The 16,138-nt window shown below is 31.7% G+C and overlaps 1 protein-coding gene and 1 pseudogene across 1 annotated transcript; both read left to right on the plus strand.

The window, feature by feature from the left end:
• The first annotated feature begins 11,267 nt into the window (after positions 1 to 11,267).
• Positions 11,268 to 12,229, plus strand: LOC145111053 (uncharacterized; annotated as a pseudogene).
• A 1,389-nt stretch (positions 12,230 to 13,618) lies between these two features.
• On the plus strand, positions 13,619 to 14,870 carry LOC145113116 (uncharacterized). Its single transcript, XM_079049231.1, has 3 exons — positions 13,619 to 13,809; positions 14,078 to 14,317; positions 14,578 to 14,870. Exons 2-3 carry the CDS (start codon positions 14,102 to 14,104, stop codon positions 14,632 to 14,634), a joined length of 273 nt encoding a protein of 90 aa, XP_078905357.1. The 5' UTR covers positions 13,619 to 13,809; positions 14,078 to 14,101; the 3' UTR covers positions 14,635 to 14,870.
• Positions 14,871 to 16,138: the final 1,268 nt, after the last annotated feature.

Below are 16,138 nucleotides of genomic sequence, written 5' to 3' on the forward strand. Positions count from 1 at the left end.
TAATAGATTTAGTTTGAATTCACAATACAGAATTTAAGCTCTATAGGACTGTTGTGGCAACCATCAAATTTCGGTCAAGTCAAAGTCAAACAAAGTCAACTAGTCAAACCGGTCAACTCCATTAACCCTTGTATGATAGGGTTTACGTTATGTAATCATTGTATAATTCGCTATTTTAATGAGAAAACATCATTTGGAAAGTTCATGTGTTTGATTTTCCTTAGCCTTAACAGTGCTAAACAATGAACCAAAGCGATAAAACACTATTGCACAATCATCGGGATTGTGTAGGACACTAAATCATGGCTTAACGGGGTCTATGGACCTTGCGTTGCGAAGCCGGACACTCAAAAAGATCACAAACGAAACCTCTCGCAATCTCCTTCAAACCCTACTCAAGATTACTTGACGCTAATAGGATCGAAACTCATACACTACGATATAAATTGACGTTAATAGCAACATAGTATAGTACAACGTTATAACTATAATCAAATTAAATTATGATACCATATTAAAATCAAATCAAAGTATAATACTCTAATTAAATTTAAAAGAATCAAACTTGAATGCTATAATTAAACTTCAAATCAAAGTAGATTGTTATAATCAAATAATAACTCATCTTTTATAAAACTCCATTTTTATAAACTTTACATTAAATTTTATAAAACTCTATTTTTATAAACTTTACATTAAATTTTATAAAACTCTTATATTAATTATGTAAAAGATGCTTGTGTTAGTGGGAAATTATGAAGACCACCAAAAGCAAAAAGATTATTCCCATGGTCTCCCACTCACACCTCCCATCCACTTTCCTTTCCTTTTTCTCCCAACACATTATTCTCTTCACCACTTAAACCTTCTCTATTCTTTCTCTCACTCTCAATCTCGAAATTTCCTCCAAGAATACTCATATTCCATCCAAGAACAATCTATTATACTCAAATCTTCATCCCTCTTGAAGCATTCATCAAGGTATGTTGTTAAAAGTTTCATATTCATACAAGAAACAAATTAAATCCACCAAAATATCTAAAACTCATTTTATGCATAAACCTGATTTTTCTCAGAATCCCATCAATAAAATAAGAAGTTCTGGAAATTTTCAGAAAATAATTTATTTTTATTGAATTACTATAACTATTGCAATAAAGTAGGGCAATAATTCACATAAAATACTTTTTGCATTCAATAAATTCTGAGAAAATTCTGGGATGACCTGTATACTGATTAAACATGATATATGAAGTTTTATGCATTTATATTACTTTTTACTATTATTTATGATTTTATTGATTAATTAATAATGAAATATATAAAAAATACTTCACATAGTCACAAATATCTGAAACTTATACACTGAGCTCTACATCATGTTATAAAACTATGGTTAATTTTACAGATTTTTTGAGAATCATTTACTATTTTTCCTGAATTTTGTGTTGTTTAATCATTAAAATATTAAATAAATACTAAAACAGTTCAGAAAAATATACAAATTTTAGAGTAATTCATATTGTATGCAATAATGATTTCCTAATAATTTCATAATTTTTCAATACTGTTTACTATTTAAAACTATTTTCCTAAGTATTTAAGCATGTAAAAATGCATTTTAATGATTATTTCATATAAATAATTGTTCAAATCTGTAAATAATTATAATTGGGCAAGTTATTATTTTAATAAGAAATTATTAAAATCTGGCCTAAATTGAAAATATAAATTAATTATGCAAAGTAATTAATTCAATTTAAAATTCATTTAACAAATGAATACCTTAATATTATAATCAAAATGAATTATTGTTAATTCATCTAATATAAGAATATGTGTTTAATTAATTGTATTATTACTCTATTCTCGTTTAGCAGTTCCTAAACCAAAACTATTAATTATATTAGGTTCTACGCCATTTTGACCCGAACCGTCTATCGTATGACACACGCATTTCGTTTTGGGACTAATGTGAGTAATCTACCCCATATTTTATAATTTTCAATACTTTTGGGGTGTATCATGTGGTTCTAATATGTTCCAACTTCATTTTATTGTTTTATCACAATTGAGACATTGTTGAGACATTTATACGTGAGTCATTAATTGTATAACTATTGTTTGTTTACGCTACATGTACTTGTAGTGCATTACCATTTTTAGTCTAATCTCCATGACTATGCCCGTATTCTTGAGGTACGTTATGGACAATAATAGCGCTATTGGGTTGACCACCCCGCCTTGGGACGCTAAGGTGATTGATCGCACGTGGTTGAATGTGTATGATGATTAGATGCTCCATCCTATATATATTTATATATATATATATATATATATATATATATATATACATATGTATATATAGGGTGAGGACTTATTGTTGTTGTTATCATTTGTTAATCAATTTTTGATTTATTAACCGTTATCTCAAATACAATTGTTTGCCGACTTCAAAAGAAAACAAATTTCCAATTATAAAGGTTTCAACTTCACAATTTTCTCTACTAAAATTAGATTACTCACCAACTCTCGTAGTTGACCTGTTTTTACCCATGATGCAGATTTGAAGAATGAAGTTGATGAAAAATAGGTTGTGCCTTAGAAATCCACAAGACTATTTAAATTTGATGTAATAAATGTTGTTCGTATTTGGATTTGTATTTGTATGTTGTGGATCTTGTTTGCATACTTAGTACTTAATTGAATCTAATCATATTATAACATAGTTGTCATGAGACTTTGAACAATATATCACGCCTCGATCGATTCCGACAAGGATCGGGGTGTGACAGATTGGTATCAGAGCCCTTGACTATAGGGAATTAGGTTAATTGCCTTGACCTAGTCTATAGCCTCTAGGGTCCTCTCGTATGCTAGTTTATAAAATGCACACACAACTGCATGCAATTCACACTTAGAAAATCCTAGGAATACCTTTGTGTGTTAATTGCTCCCTTAGGTGCATACGTATTACTCCTGACACTTATATGTGTGCATACACTGGTGAATATTCTCCTCTTTCTTTGAAAATCACACACATTTTTAAGTGGTTTAAAAAAAATGTATATACATATATATTCCTTAGAGCTCATAGGAAATTCAAAGTCATCCACTCTAGTTGGGTAGGATCATAGTAATGGACGCGTAGTAACTGGAAGGGGGAGGTGCCGGTAGCCCGAAAGTCCTGACTAGGTAAGCATTCTTATACATCCCAATCAACCGAGGGACCAGTTTGCTTATCTGGGGACCAAAGGCGAGAGTTCCCAAACCTATAGGCTAAAGCGCGTCATTCACATTACTTTTGAGCCATCAAAATACCTGACCTTATCAAACGTATCCGAAAGGATACACTCCAAAATGGCAAACTCATTGGACTATTAAGTTCCCTAATGGGCCTAGAAGTGGGAAAGAAATGTGAAAACTTAGTTTTGTGGGGGCCCACGCAAGTGCTACATGTTTCACATTTAGTAACCATGGAAAGCCCAAAAGGTGCCCAACACTCCTAACAATGGCCCAACAAGTATTTTACAATTATTTTACCCAACAATGTCTAAAAAAAAAACTTTATTTCCATAATCAATTTACAAATAACTCGCAAGTCCATATGCATGTTTCTCATAGTTGACATGTTCCTTGTTTGGTTGTGGACTTAGGGTAGACTCATTAGGATCAACAGTCTAATAAAATTTTAATTACACATAACTGGGGGCATGTCGAGTGAATCTTAGGAGTGGATCAGACATGGAACAAATCACAAGATTATAATCAAGTTATTCCTACTAAATTCATAAGTCTATTTATATAGACCTCTGGTATAGAGTCGTCAGCGTAGTCGTGTCGGCAATCTAGAATATAGCTAAATACATAATACAAACTATAATACCCAAATTATACAAAATTTTCTGCATTAAAAATCAATAGACAAACACAATGAAACTAAAAAGGGTATCAATCTATCAAGAGAAAAACACATACAATGTAGATTAAAATCCACTAATTATAACAAAATGGCTAAAAGAAAAGGTAAGGACTAAGGATTGTTAAGTCCTCTCTTCTTATAAATAGCTTTGAAGCAAGCTTGCCTAAGCTTCTTTGTTCTTTCTGTCAATTCCATACCTGGCAATTTCTCCATCATCTTCTTGTGCCCTGCTAACGTCTCTACCTCTTCCTTTAATCCCAACTCCTAGTTTTTTAGGTAGATGCAATATATTTTTCGTGTGAGTTCACAAAATTTACAATGAGTTAAGTTTATGTAAATATAAATCAGAAATCGTAGTAAAACAATTGATTCGATGTGGCATATGCCTAGGGCCTATGTTTATGTTATAAAGAAACTAATAATTAAAATTTTAGAAAATACCAAAACTACTTTGGTTACCAAGTGCATGCATACATGCATGAGTAATGTATAGAAGGTTATTATCGTAGTTTACCTTGGCATTTTGAATGAGGGATTGAAGGCTCTTAAGTTTTCTATGAGGCCATCTGTTTATGTTTAGCTCTCTGCATCTTTTCTTCAACAATGTTAACCCTATCCCTAGTTCCTTTGCTGCCATGATTATCGGCATCTCAAAGTACTTCGCTATCTCTTCAAACTCCAATGGTCTCAATCTCTTTGCCTCCTTCCGGCCACCGTGATCAATGGTGGCAGCACTAGAACTACATGTAGCCTCACCACCGGATTTACAGTCTTCACTGAAACTAACCAATGGTAAATTACCATCCTCCCAACAATCCCGTAAGCTTATATCTTCAAGGGGATCCAAATCGTGAAACTCATTTCTAGAAATGATGTTTTGATCTTTGTTAAGTACTGTGGAAACGTTCTGATCGAGCACTTCATGCAATTTTTCCGACAACTCGTAATCATGATGGTCGAGCCTGTCACGACTGCAAAAATCCAAAAACTCAAGATAATCAAATCCAACACGATGGAAGACTCTTTTTGATCACTACAAATCCAAACCATGTTTTGATCAATATAGACAAAATCACTTTTTTGTGCGAAAGATGGGGTAATGAGTGACGTTTATATATACCTGAAAAGATCTTGATGATCAAAGTACGGAAACCAATCGAGGTCATATATGGGGTTTTGATGATCTGCAGGTGGATCCATTTGTGAGGGAGAAGTTAAAAGTTGCGGTAAGAATGTGATGATTTATATAAGTGAAGTGGGAGAAGTAATTAATAAACAAATAAAGAGGAAATGAATATATATGGTCTTTGAGCTGTAACCTTCTTCTTCAATTCACACACATATACGTATATGTTGCCGCAAATTATGACTTATGTGCCTCATGCATTTAATACATCACATGCCTACCGCATATTCTTGACTTTAAAGCTACGTACCAGTTTCAAATTTCCCCAGTAGCATACTTTTCATTAGAAAGTACTCCAAGTCTTCACACATGAACCAGTTAGAAAGTACTCCAAGTCTTCACACACGAACCAATTAGAAAGTACTCCAAGTCTTCACACATGCAAATTATGACTTGTGTGTCGCTATAGGTAACTAATAAAATTTTATTTTTTAACCCCTTAAATATCAGTACAAGCTTCTAACCTCGACGTTTAAATTCAAAATTTCTTTTTATTACTAAAACTAGCATCGATTCAAGTATATAAACCATGAATCTTGAGAACACGGCAAAACCCAAATAAGTCTTATCATCTATGTAAAAAAAACTCAGGGTTTTTACTAGTAAATCTATCAGTGGCGGAGCTTGAACAATTAACTTGGGGGGGGGGGGGGGCGAAAATATTATAAACTGAAATTAAAATTAAAAAAAAAACAGATTGTTTTCTACAAATAAACACCAAAAACACCTAGAAAAAGAATTACAACTCAGCCCGACAGCCTTTAATGTCTTTAAAAACAGATTATGAATGATATATTAGTAAGCAGACAACAATTTCTCTTTCAATGTTTTCATCTTTCCCATGATTATATCTAGAAAAATCAAAATGAAGGAACAATTGATCCAATCAAAACAAAATCAAATTCAAAATTAGAACAATAACCAATAACTCATTTAACAATAACCAAATCAATCTTTGTTGTCACTTTTCAGTTTTGTTTGAAGCTGACAAGCTGTTAAGCATAACCAAATCAATAACCAAATCTACAAGTTCATAACTTATAAATCAAATTGGCAAATCGCCAAATCGCAAATGACAACCAAATTAAAAGGAAACTCAGTAAGACAGTAGTAACGCATAAATAGGCAACAAATTGACAGAAAACAACAGCAGCAGTGCAATACGCCAACACCAACAATCAACAATCTTACAATCAGAAAAGAAAGAACATCTGAACAGGATTTGGGTCTCGGGATTACATACCTGATTTCTGTGAAGTGAGAATGGGGACTTGGGAACTTGGCGATGGCGATTGGCGAGAGTGAGACCAGGCGACTGACTTGGCGAGACAGCGACAAACGAACAGCAGGCGAGATAGGCAGCGAATTGGGAAAATGGGGATGAATCGATTTTGATTTCTTGATACCGCTTGGTCGCTTGGAGAAATGGGAGTATTTGACCATTTTGATTAGGAATCGGGAGGGGACAAAGCCCAAGTTTGAAGATAGCAGGCCTATAACTATTTTATTTTGAACTACAATTCCTACTTCTAGCCCAATAATACTACGCCCCTGGAATCTATGAGGGCTAGTGTAAACATTATGGTCATATATCATTAAGATTCTATGGACTTAGAATGTGTGATTCCGCCTCATTCCCTGTTCCTTGTTTGGTTGTGGGCTTAAGGCGGGGTCACCCATCCAAAATGCCCTTGCAATCTTAATGATATACGACTAGTTTACGTCAATCGACTATAAAAGAACTTGTAGGACTTATAATGCAAATTTCGTCAAAATTTGTTGAAACATTCGTAATGATGGAACTCGCTAACTACGTTATAAAATATTCATAGTGGTAATACCAAGGATAAAACAGGGAGTATAAAAGCACACATAGAATACTCTATCATCCCAAAACAATAAACTCCTTTTAAATTGACTCAGTTCAAGTTACAATAAGAAATTTCCAAGGTCATCATGTGACATCAGGAGGGTTGTTCCTCACCATAATCAATTTCTTGTATTACGAAAAGTTTTCCACATCTTTTTCCAAACTCTTGAAGTCCCAATCAAAATGCAAATTTCGGGACGAAATTCCCTCTAACGGGGGGATGATGTGGCAACCATCAAATTTCGGTCAAGTCAAAGTCAAACAAAGTCAACTAGTCAAACCGGTCAACTCCATTAACCCTTGTATGATAGGGTTTACGTTATGTAATCACTGTATAATTCGCTATTTTAATGAGAAAACATCATTTGGAAAGTTCATGTGTTTGATTTTCCTTAGCCTTAACAGTGCTAAACAATGAACCAAAGCGATAAAACACTATTGCACAATCATCGGGATTGTGTAGGACACTAAATCATGGCTTAACGGGGTCTATGGACCTTGCGTTGCGAAGCCGGACACTCAAAAAGATCACAAACGAAACCTCTCGCAATCTCATTCAAACCCTACTCAAGATTACTTGACGCTAATAGGATCGAAACTCATACACTGCGATATAAATTGACGTTAATAGCAACATAGTATAGTACAACGTTATAACTATAATCAAATTAAATTATGATACCATATTAAAATCAAATCAAAGTATAATGCTCTAATTAAATTTAAAAGAATCAAACTTGAATGCTATAATTAAACTTCAAATCAAAGTAGATTGTTATAATCAAATAATAACTCATCTTTTATAAAACTCCATTTTTATAAACTTTACATTAAATTTTATAAAACTCTATTTTTATAAACTTTACATTAAATTTTATAAAACTCTTGTATTAATTATGTAAAAGATGCTTGTGTTAGTGGGAAATTATGAAGACCACCAAAAGCAAAAAGATTATTCCCATGGTCTCCCACTCACACCTCCCATCCACTTTCCTTTCCTTTTTCTCCCAACACATTATTCTCTTCACCACTTAAACCTTCTCTATTCTTTCTCTCACTCTCAATCTCGAAATTTCCTCCAAGAATACTCATATTCCATCCAAGAACAATCTATTATACTCAAATCTTCATCCCTCTTGAAGCATTCATCAAGGTATGTTGTTAAAAGTTTCATATTCATACAAGAAACAAATTAAATCCACCAAAATATCTAAAACTCATTTTATGCATAAACCTGATTTTTCTCAGAATCCCATCAATAAAATAAGAAGTTCTGGAAATTTTCAGAAAATAATTTATTTTTATTGAATTACTATAACTATTGCAATAAAGTAGGGCAATAATTCACATAAAATACTTTTTGCATTCAATAAATTCTGAGAAAATTCTGGGATGACCTGTATACTGATTAAACATGATATATGAAGTTTTATGCATTTATATTACTTTTTACTATTATTTATGATTTTATTGATTAATTAATAATGAAATATATAAAAAATACTTCACATAGTCACAAATATCTGAAACTTATACACTGAGCTCTACATCATGTTATAAAACTATGGTTAATTTTACAGATTTTTTGAGAATCATTTACTATTTTTCCCGAATTTTGTGTTGTTTAATCATTAAAATATTAAATAAATACTAAAACAGTTCAGAAAAATATACAAATTTTAGAGTAATTCATATTGTATGCAATAATGATTTCCTAATAATTTCATAATTTTTCAATACTGTTTACTATTTAAAACTATTTTCCTAAGTATTTAAGCATGTAAAAATGCATTTTAATGATTATTTCATATAAATAATTGTTAAAATATGTAAATAATTATAATTGGGCAAGTTATTATTTTAATAAGAAATTATTAAAATCTGGCCTAAATTAAAAATATAAATTAATTATGCAAAGTAATTAATTCAATTTAAAATTCATTTAACAAATGAATACCTTAATATTATAATCAAAATGAATTATTGTTAATTCATCTAATATAAGAATATGTGTCTAATTAATTGTATTATTACTCTATTCTCGTTTAGCAGTTCCTAAACCAAAACTATTAATTATATTAGGTTCTACGCCATTTTGACCCGAACCGTCTATCGTATGACACACGCATTTCGTTTTGGGACTAATGTGAGTAATCTACCCCATATTTTATAATTTTCAATACTTTTGGGGTGTATCATGTGGTTCTAATATGTTCCAACTTCATTTTATTGTTTTATCACAATTGAGACATTGTTGGGACATTTATACGTGAGTCATTAATTGTATAACTATCGTTTGTTTACGCTACATGTACTTGTAGTGCATTACCATTTTTAGTCTAATCTCCATGACTATGCCCGTATTCTTGAGGTACGTTATGGACAATAATAGCGCTATTGGGTTGACCACCCCGCCTTGGGACGCTAAGGTGATTGATCGCACGTGGTTGAATGTGTATGATGATTAGATGCTCCATCCTATATATATATTTATATATATATATATATATATATATATATATATATATATACATATGTATATATAGGGTGAGGACTTATTGTTGTTGTTATCATTTGTTAATCAATTTTTGATTTATAAACCGTTATCTCAAATACAATTGTTTGCCGACTTCAAAAGAAAACAAATTTCCAATTATAAAGGTTTCAACTTCACAATTTTCTCTACTAAAATTAGATTACTCACCAACTCTCGTAGTTGACCTGTTTTTACCCATGATGCAGATTTGAAGAATGAAGTTGATGAAAAATAGGTTGTGCCTTAGAAATCCACAAGACTATTTAAATTTGATGTAATAAATGTTGTTCGTATTTGGATTTGTATTTTTATGTTGTGGATCTTGTTTGCATACTTAGTACTTAATTGAATCTAATCATATTATAACATAGTTGTCATGAGACTTTGAACAATATATCACGCCTCGATCGATTCCGACAAGGATCGGGGTGTGACAACTGTCTATTCTTTAAGAATGGAGGCCCTAGTACCATCAGAAGCACAAAAGCATGTAATTTTGTTATATCTTCCCCTAAGATAAATCCACAAATAAATAGAACGAAATGGGGGTATACTAGTGGTGCTTATCATTTTTCTCAGTTTAGATAAACTCATCACTAATAATATATGTTAAAACAAGGTACCATCAGTTAAATTTTTGGGGGTCCATGGGAAATGAAACAAAAACAAGTTTATGCATCTTTCGTAAATCAATCTTTTGAGGTCCATCAGTCAATGAGAGCAACTAGCTATACATATAAGGAATAACCCTTAACACCTAACAGTTAATGTAAATCGTGATCAAAGAAACCCAGTACATTACGATATGATCTGGTCTTTTAGGCATAACATCAAACACTTGTAAGGCATCATGAAATGACCCTTAGGGGGTGTTTGGTAGAGAGAATTAGGGGCAGAGAAATGGAATGTATTCCACTTCTCTTGTTTGGTTAGTATTTAAAAAGGAGAGAATGAGAAATAATTTAATTCCATCTCCACCTAATTAATTCTCTATATTTTATAGAGAAAATGGGAGAAACAACTCTTGGGAAATAAAAAAAAAAGCGGAGAATTGATATCACGCTTGTATCCGTCAATAGGGTATCACGTTCGAATCTTCCCATCAACAATTACGCTTCAATATAAGTTGATCTATTCCATCACTTGCGTAAACCTTCACCATAAACCCTACTGCTGCGTTACTTCTACCCCCATCACGTCAAATTCTTGTTGATCAAACGCTACTCCTATTTCTACTATTGCTCAATTGAAGGTGTAATTTCTTTCTATTTCTTTTTCATCAATACAATTATACGTGTGTATTTTTATTTGGTTGACGCCTGCGCTTTTTATATGGTTCCAATTTGCTTTTTTGAAAAAGCAATTGTTCATAGGAATACTTTTTTGTTAATCGTTTGTAGATACTTGATTTTATGGTACATAGGATTTCATATGGTTGTTTTAATATTGCATTAATTTGGAATTACAATGATTTCGACAGAGGTGTTTTAGTATGCATTAATTTTCAAATTTATATGTGCACTTTTATACGAATACCTATAAGTAATTTAAGTTTTCAACTTTTCATATTTCATTCTATAATAATACATATATGGCAAATGCGTCACTTTAAATGAAGATTAAATAATCCAATTTAGGCTAGTGGATCAAATCCTCACTTTTGTTGAAGAATGTATATGGTGTAGGAGTTGTTAGGAATATTGTCTAATATTTCAGCATTGTTGTGTTTTTTTCCTTCATTTTTTTTGTAGGCATGGCAGGGCGAAGCAAACACACATGGACTACTGAAGAGGATACAAAGTTGATTGAAGCATTGTTGGAGTTACATGTATCCGGAAAGTATGGTGGTGCTGACAACGGATTCAAACCCGGTTATTTGAAGGCAGTGCAACAATTACTAGATGTAAGTCTTCCTAACTCGGGTTTGAAAGCAGAACCTCATATTAAATCGGGGATGAAGACATGGAAAAATCATTTCAACATCGTACACGATATGGTATATGGAACAAACACAAGTGGATTCGGCTGGGATACGAATAAATGTTGTGTTACCGCTGATGCTGAAGTTTGGGATGAGTACATAAAGGTACTATAATGATTATGTTTGTAGTATTTTTATCATCATTAAAACGGATTGTAAATGTATACTAACCAATTAATTTTTTGTTTTTCTTGTAGAGTCATAAAGGTGCTGCATGTTTTCGCGATAAACCATTTCCCCAATTCGATAACCTGTGTAAAATATTTGGTAAGGATAGAGCTACTGGTAATGGAGCTACTGATCTTGGAGAAGAAGATGTGACTGAAGAGACACAAAGAAACTCACCTGTTGATGTAGAAGGGTTGGAAGATATTGTTGAAGAGACACAACAAACTGCTCGTGTCAATAGTAAACGCAAACGGCCTCCAACGGATGACGCCGAAAGCTCTTATAAGGAAGCAGCGAAAGAAATGAAAGAGACTTTCAAGGAGGTTGGTGAGAAACTTAATGAAACAATATACAATATAGGAAAGTAAGAAAACAAGGAAGCATGTGATATGATAGATAAAGTTGTTGAAGATATACAACGCATGCCAAATATTAATGTCAAACAGCGAATTAAGGCGATTGACATATTTAGCAAAGATCAATTTCGCGCCCGAGCGTTTTTTAAGATGACAGAAGAAGAAAAGATTTGTTACATGGAAATGATTGCGGATGGTTCAATATCATGATTAGGTTATTTTAAGTTATGTTTTTTTGTAGTTTTTACGAATAGTGAAGTTGACTCTTTGCACATTCTCTATTATACATAGTTATGTTTTTTTAGTTGTTAGGAATATTGAATTTTACTTTTTGCATATCCTACATTGGACATAGTTTGTGAATAGTATGATTTTCATATTTATTAAAATATATTTGTAAGTTATTTATTTATATTAGAAATATGTTTTCCAATACAAGATGTATATAAAATAATATTAATTGATTAGAAAATAAATTATTTGGTAACAATTAATGTTAAAATGAAAAATTAAAAACATAAAAGATGCGTATTTTGACTAATTAAGATGTAAATCATAATCCATTTTTACAAAACATGTTGTTTGAAATGAATAAACAAGGTAAAAAAAAATTCATTTCCATTTCATTACTTGATACAACCAAACAAGAGAAATGATTCTCAAAAACATTTCTCTGGTGGATTCTCAATTCTACCAAACAAGGAAGTTATTTCTCTTTCTCTAGCTTAATTCTCTTTCTCTGCATTTCCATTCTCTGCTGCAATTTCATTTCTCTGTACCAAACACACCCTTAGCACTTATTAATTTCCAACAATAAGGAATACCCAAATAAATTAAAACTTATTAACGGTTGCAGATTGGATCGATTATGAAAAAAAAACAATGCGGAAACTCATTTGGAATCTAAGTAAAAAGTGTGTGGAGGGAATCATAATAATCATAATTTTGAGGATAGGATGGGTTAGGAACACATACTGGTATGATTCTTCTTCTAATCATCTTCCTCTGCAACGTATAAGGATTAGCACCTCTCTAATGTAGTACTAGCACCACGACAATATCAAATGTTTTTCTATTTCTCGGACAAGCTTGAGGGGTAGCACAGACTACCCCTGGTTACCAACTAGATTCGTCACTGAATATATTCTTCAAAAATATTAATATATTTTAAGAAGTATAAATATAATTTTTTTATGTTTTTATAAGAAATATAATATATTTTTTAGAAGTAATTTTCTAAATACGTAAAAATATGTAACTTTATACTTCTTAAAAACATATTAATACTTCTAAAAAAAATAACTAATATTTCCAAAAAACATAAAGTACATATTTATACCTCTAAAAATATATATATGAATATTTTTAAGTATACAAAAATATTTATATACTTCTTAAAAATATAAAGTTTTATATTTACATTTTAAACCATATGAATTGAAAAAAAAAACTCTATAAAGAAATAACATTTGAAAAGAACAATACAATATTTAATTAAATAATTTTTTTCATAGATATGTTTTTCAATATTTATATGTATGTAATTATGTATAAATTTAGGCGATTCAAATTTTTTTATGATAATTTAAAAACCTATTATCAGAAAAAATAAATCTATAAAATTCCAATTGTTTGAGAAAGTTAAGTCACTATCCCTTTGGAATATAATTCTAGTTTGGGTTTTTAGTTCGAGAACATCAAACGTTGAAAACCAAATTTGGCAAAGGGAATTCCAGAGGTTACCTAGGAAAAGTTTTGATCGGGTTTATCAGACTGAAAAAAAAGCAACCGTAAGTTGTTCACCCCATCGCCCGCTCGCAACATGTAGATTCTGTCTTTCAAACATAAATTTTGATACGTCTTTGATTTACAGTTTAAACCCTAATTGCAACTCTTTGTGATCGACACTTTAAACCCTAATTTCATTTTCAAGATCATCTGTTAGCCTTCTAAGTAGATGCGTTCCGAGAAGGAAGCATTAGCAATTGTCCCTATAAATCCGCATCTAGGGTTCAATTCCTTACAGGTTTAAATAACGCTGTTTTCATATATGTGCAGCGTAGCTTAGCAATAAAATCAGGAATGGAGCAATTTACGCTTGGTTCCTTTGAAGATCCTAGTATGCAGAGTGTTTATACGACTCAGCCCAAAAGTGGAGGAAAACAAATGGGACCCAAGGAGAAGAAAACTGCAGTTCATGAAGAAATTAAGAAAGTGAACCAGCTTCCTGCGCATAGCACTTATGCAACTCATCGTATGCGGGTTCTCAATAAAATTCTACAGCTTTTATCTGTTCAGGTATGGATAAAAGGAAGTTGCATTTCTACAATTCATTGATGAACAGAAAATAAAAGATGGAAAATCATCAAGGATTATTGATAAATGATGCTAACAGAAAATAAATATTATCCATAGGACCCCCATTATCGATTACTCAAAAAACTAAAGGATGATTTATCTTCTCTATACTCATTAATCATTATAACCATTATCAGATACTCATTATAACCACTATCAGGAAATAAATATTGTTTTTTTTTTTTCTCTTATAAATCCAGAGGACTACATCACAAGATGAGGAGCTAGAGTTGCTTTTTGCAGGGCTTTCCATCTAAAACCTTTTGGCTAGTTACCTAAAAACATTCCTACTTGTTTCATAACATGCTGTGTGTGTACATACTTATGGTGGTCATCTTGTTACCAAAAATAAAAAGTATGTAGGATATTGTGGGAGGTTGGTTTGTGAAGTGAAGATCCTGTATAATGTTTTTAACAAGTACCTTTTTGTTTTTATCTAATGTTACTATAATCAATGTTTCTCGCTATAAAAATTTCTTAGTTATAGATTAAATGTTATTGTAACTCTAAAGTTTTTAATCAAATACCTATATTTAATACCTATAGGTTTTTACCATGATGTCGTCTGCAAGTCATGATCATTTTAATAAGCAAATATAGATTAAACAATATGCGGAAAATCACAGTTTCATCAAGAGAACATGTGGTGTGATATATATTTCTTGCCCCTGTGGGGCAACATCTTATGTTGTCTGTCTTTAAAATATAGCAATTCATAAAAATGTAATCATGCCTAATGTACAACATGGAAAAGGTTAATGACTTGGTAATGTATTATGACTTTAGAGGGTAATGTATTATGTTTGGCATACAAATTTAATCACTAAACTATTTTTTTTAACACAATTTAGCATTAAAACTCTTTGTTGTTTAAAAACTACCATTACGAGATAGTATTGTAGGTAAATGTTGATTTGACATCAACGTGGTTGAGATAGATGTAATACGTAATTGTCGACTTATATTCGGTGTGCAAGCCATCTAACATGGATATCTTATGCAAATGAGATACCACTTGTTTGTAAGTTATTAGTCATCTCATTTATTGGAAAATGATTTTAAATTCAATAATCAATATTACATTTATATGTAAATGGTTTTACAAATGAGAGAATCAATTCCAGAAAAAACATTTTTCATTTTTGAGATTCTTGAAAAACAAAAATAAAAGGTTGCATGGGAAGTGCTATTCGATAGAATAAGTCAAAATCGAGTGTAAAACCACTTACCATAGGAGTCAGAGCACACCATTGTTATGCATCAACTTCTGCCATATATGATAGATAAGGGCAATATGGGAAATTCAACAAATAAAGGGACATTAGGGGCATTTTATACTATTTAGCTATTATGTCAGATAGTATAAGAAGAGGGTAGTGTGCAGGGAGTGGGGATCTATCTTTGGTGTGAAATTTGGAATTCGTTCCTTAGGAGATTGGCTATCTCGATTAAGCTAAACTATCTTCATTATCATTTGGTATTATCGAGTGTTTTTCAATCAATATTAGAATCCTTGATTGTTTTATGTTATTGAATCTGGTCTTAGAATCCAATTCATAACAAACATATGCCTTGTCCAAGATATTATAATTCGAGAGAGTAAGACTACCAGGTATGAGCATGGTGTTATAACACAAACCTCACATGCCATGTCATCTCCATATCATAACACCAATTAAGGGTCATCATGTTATACCACCAAAAATATTTTCACTTCATTACTTTTTTGTCATCTCCATATCATAACACCAATTAAGTGTC

Source organism: Lactuca virosa, chromosome 5, assembly GCF_052849685.1.
Source record: "Lactuca virosa cultivar CGN04683 chromosome 5, Lactuca_virosa_CGN04683_v6, whole genome shotgun sequence".
Taxonomy (NCBI): Eukaryota; Viridiplantae; Streptophyta; class Magnoliopsida; order Asterales; family Asteraceae; genus Lactuca; species Lactuca virosa.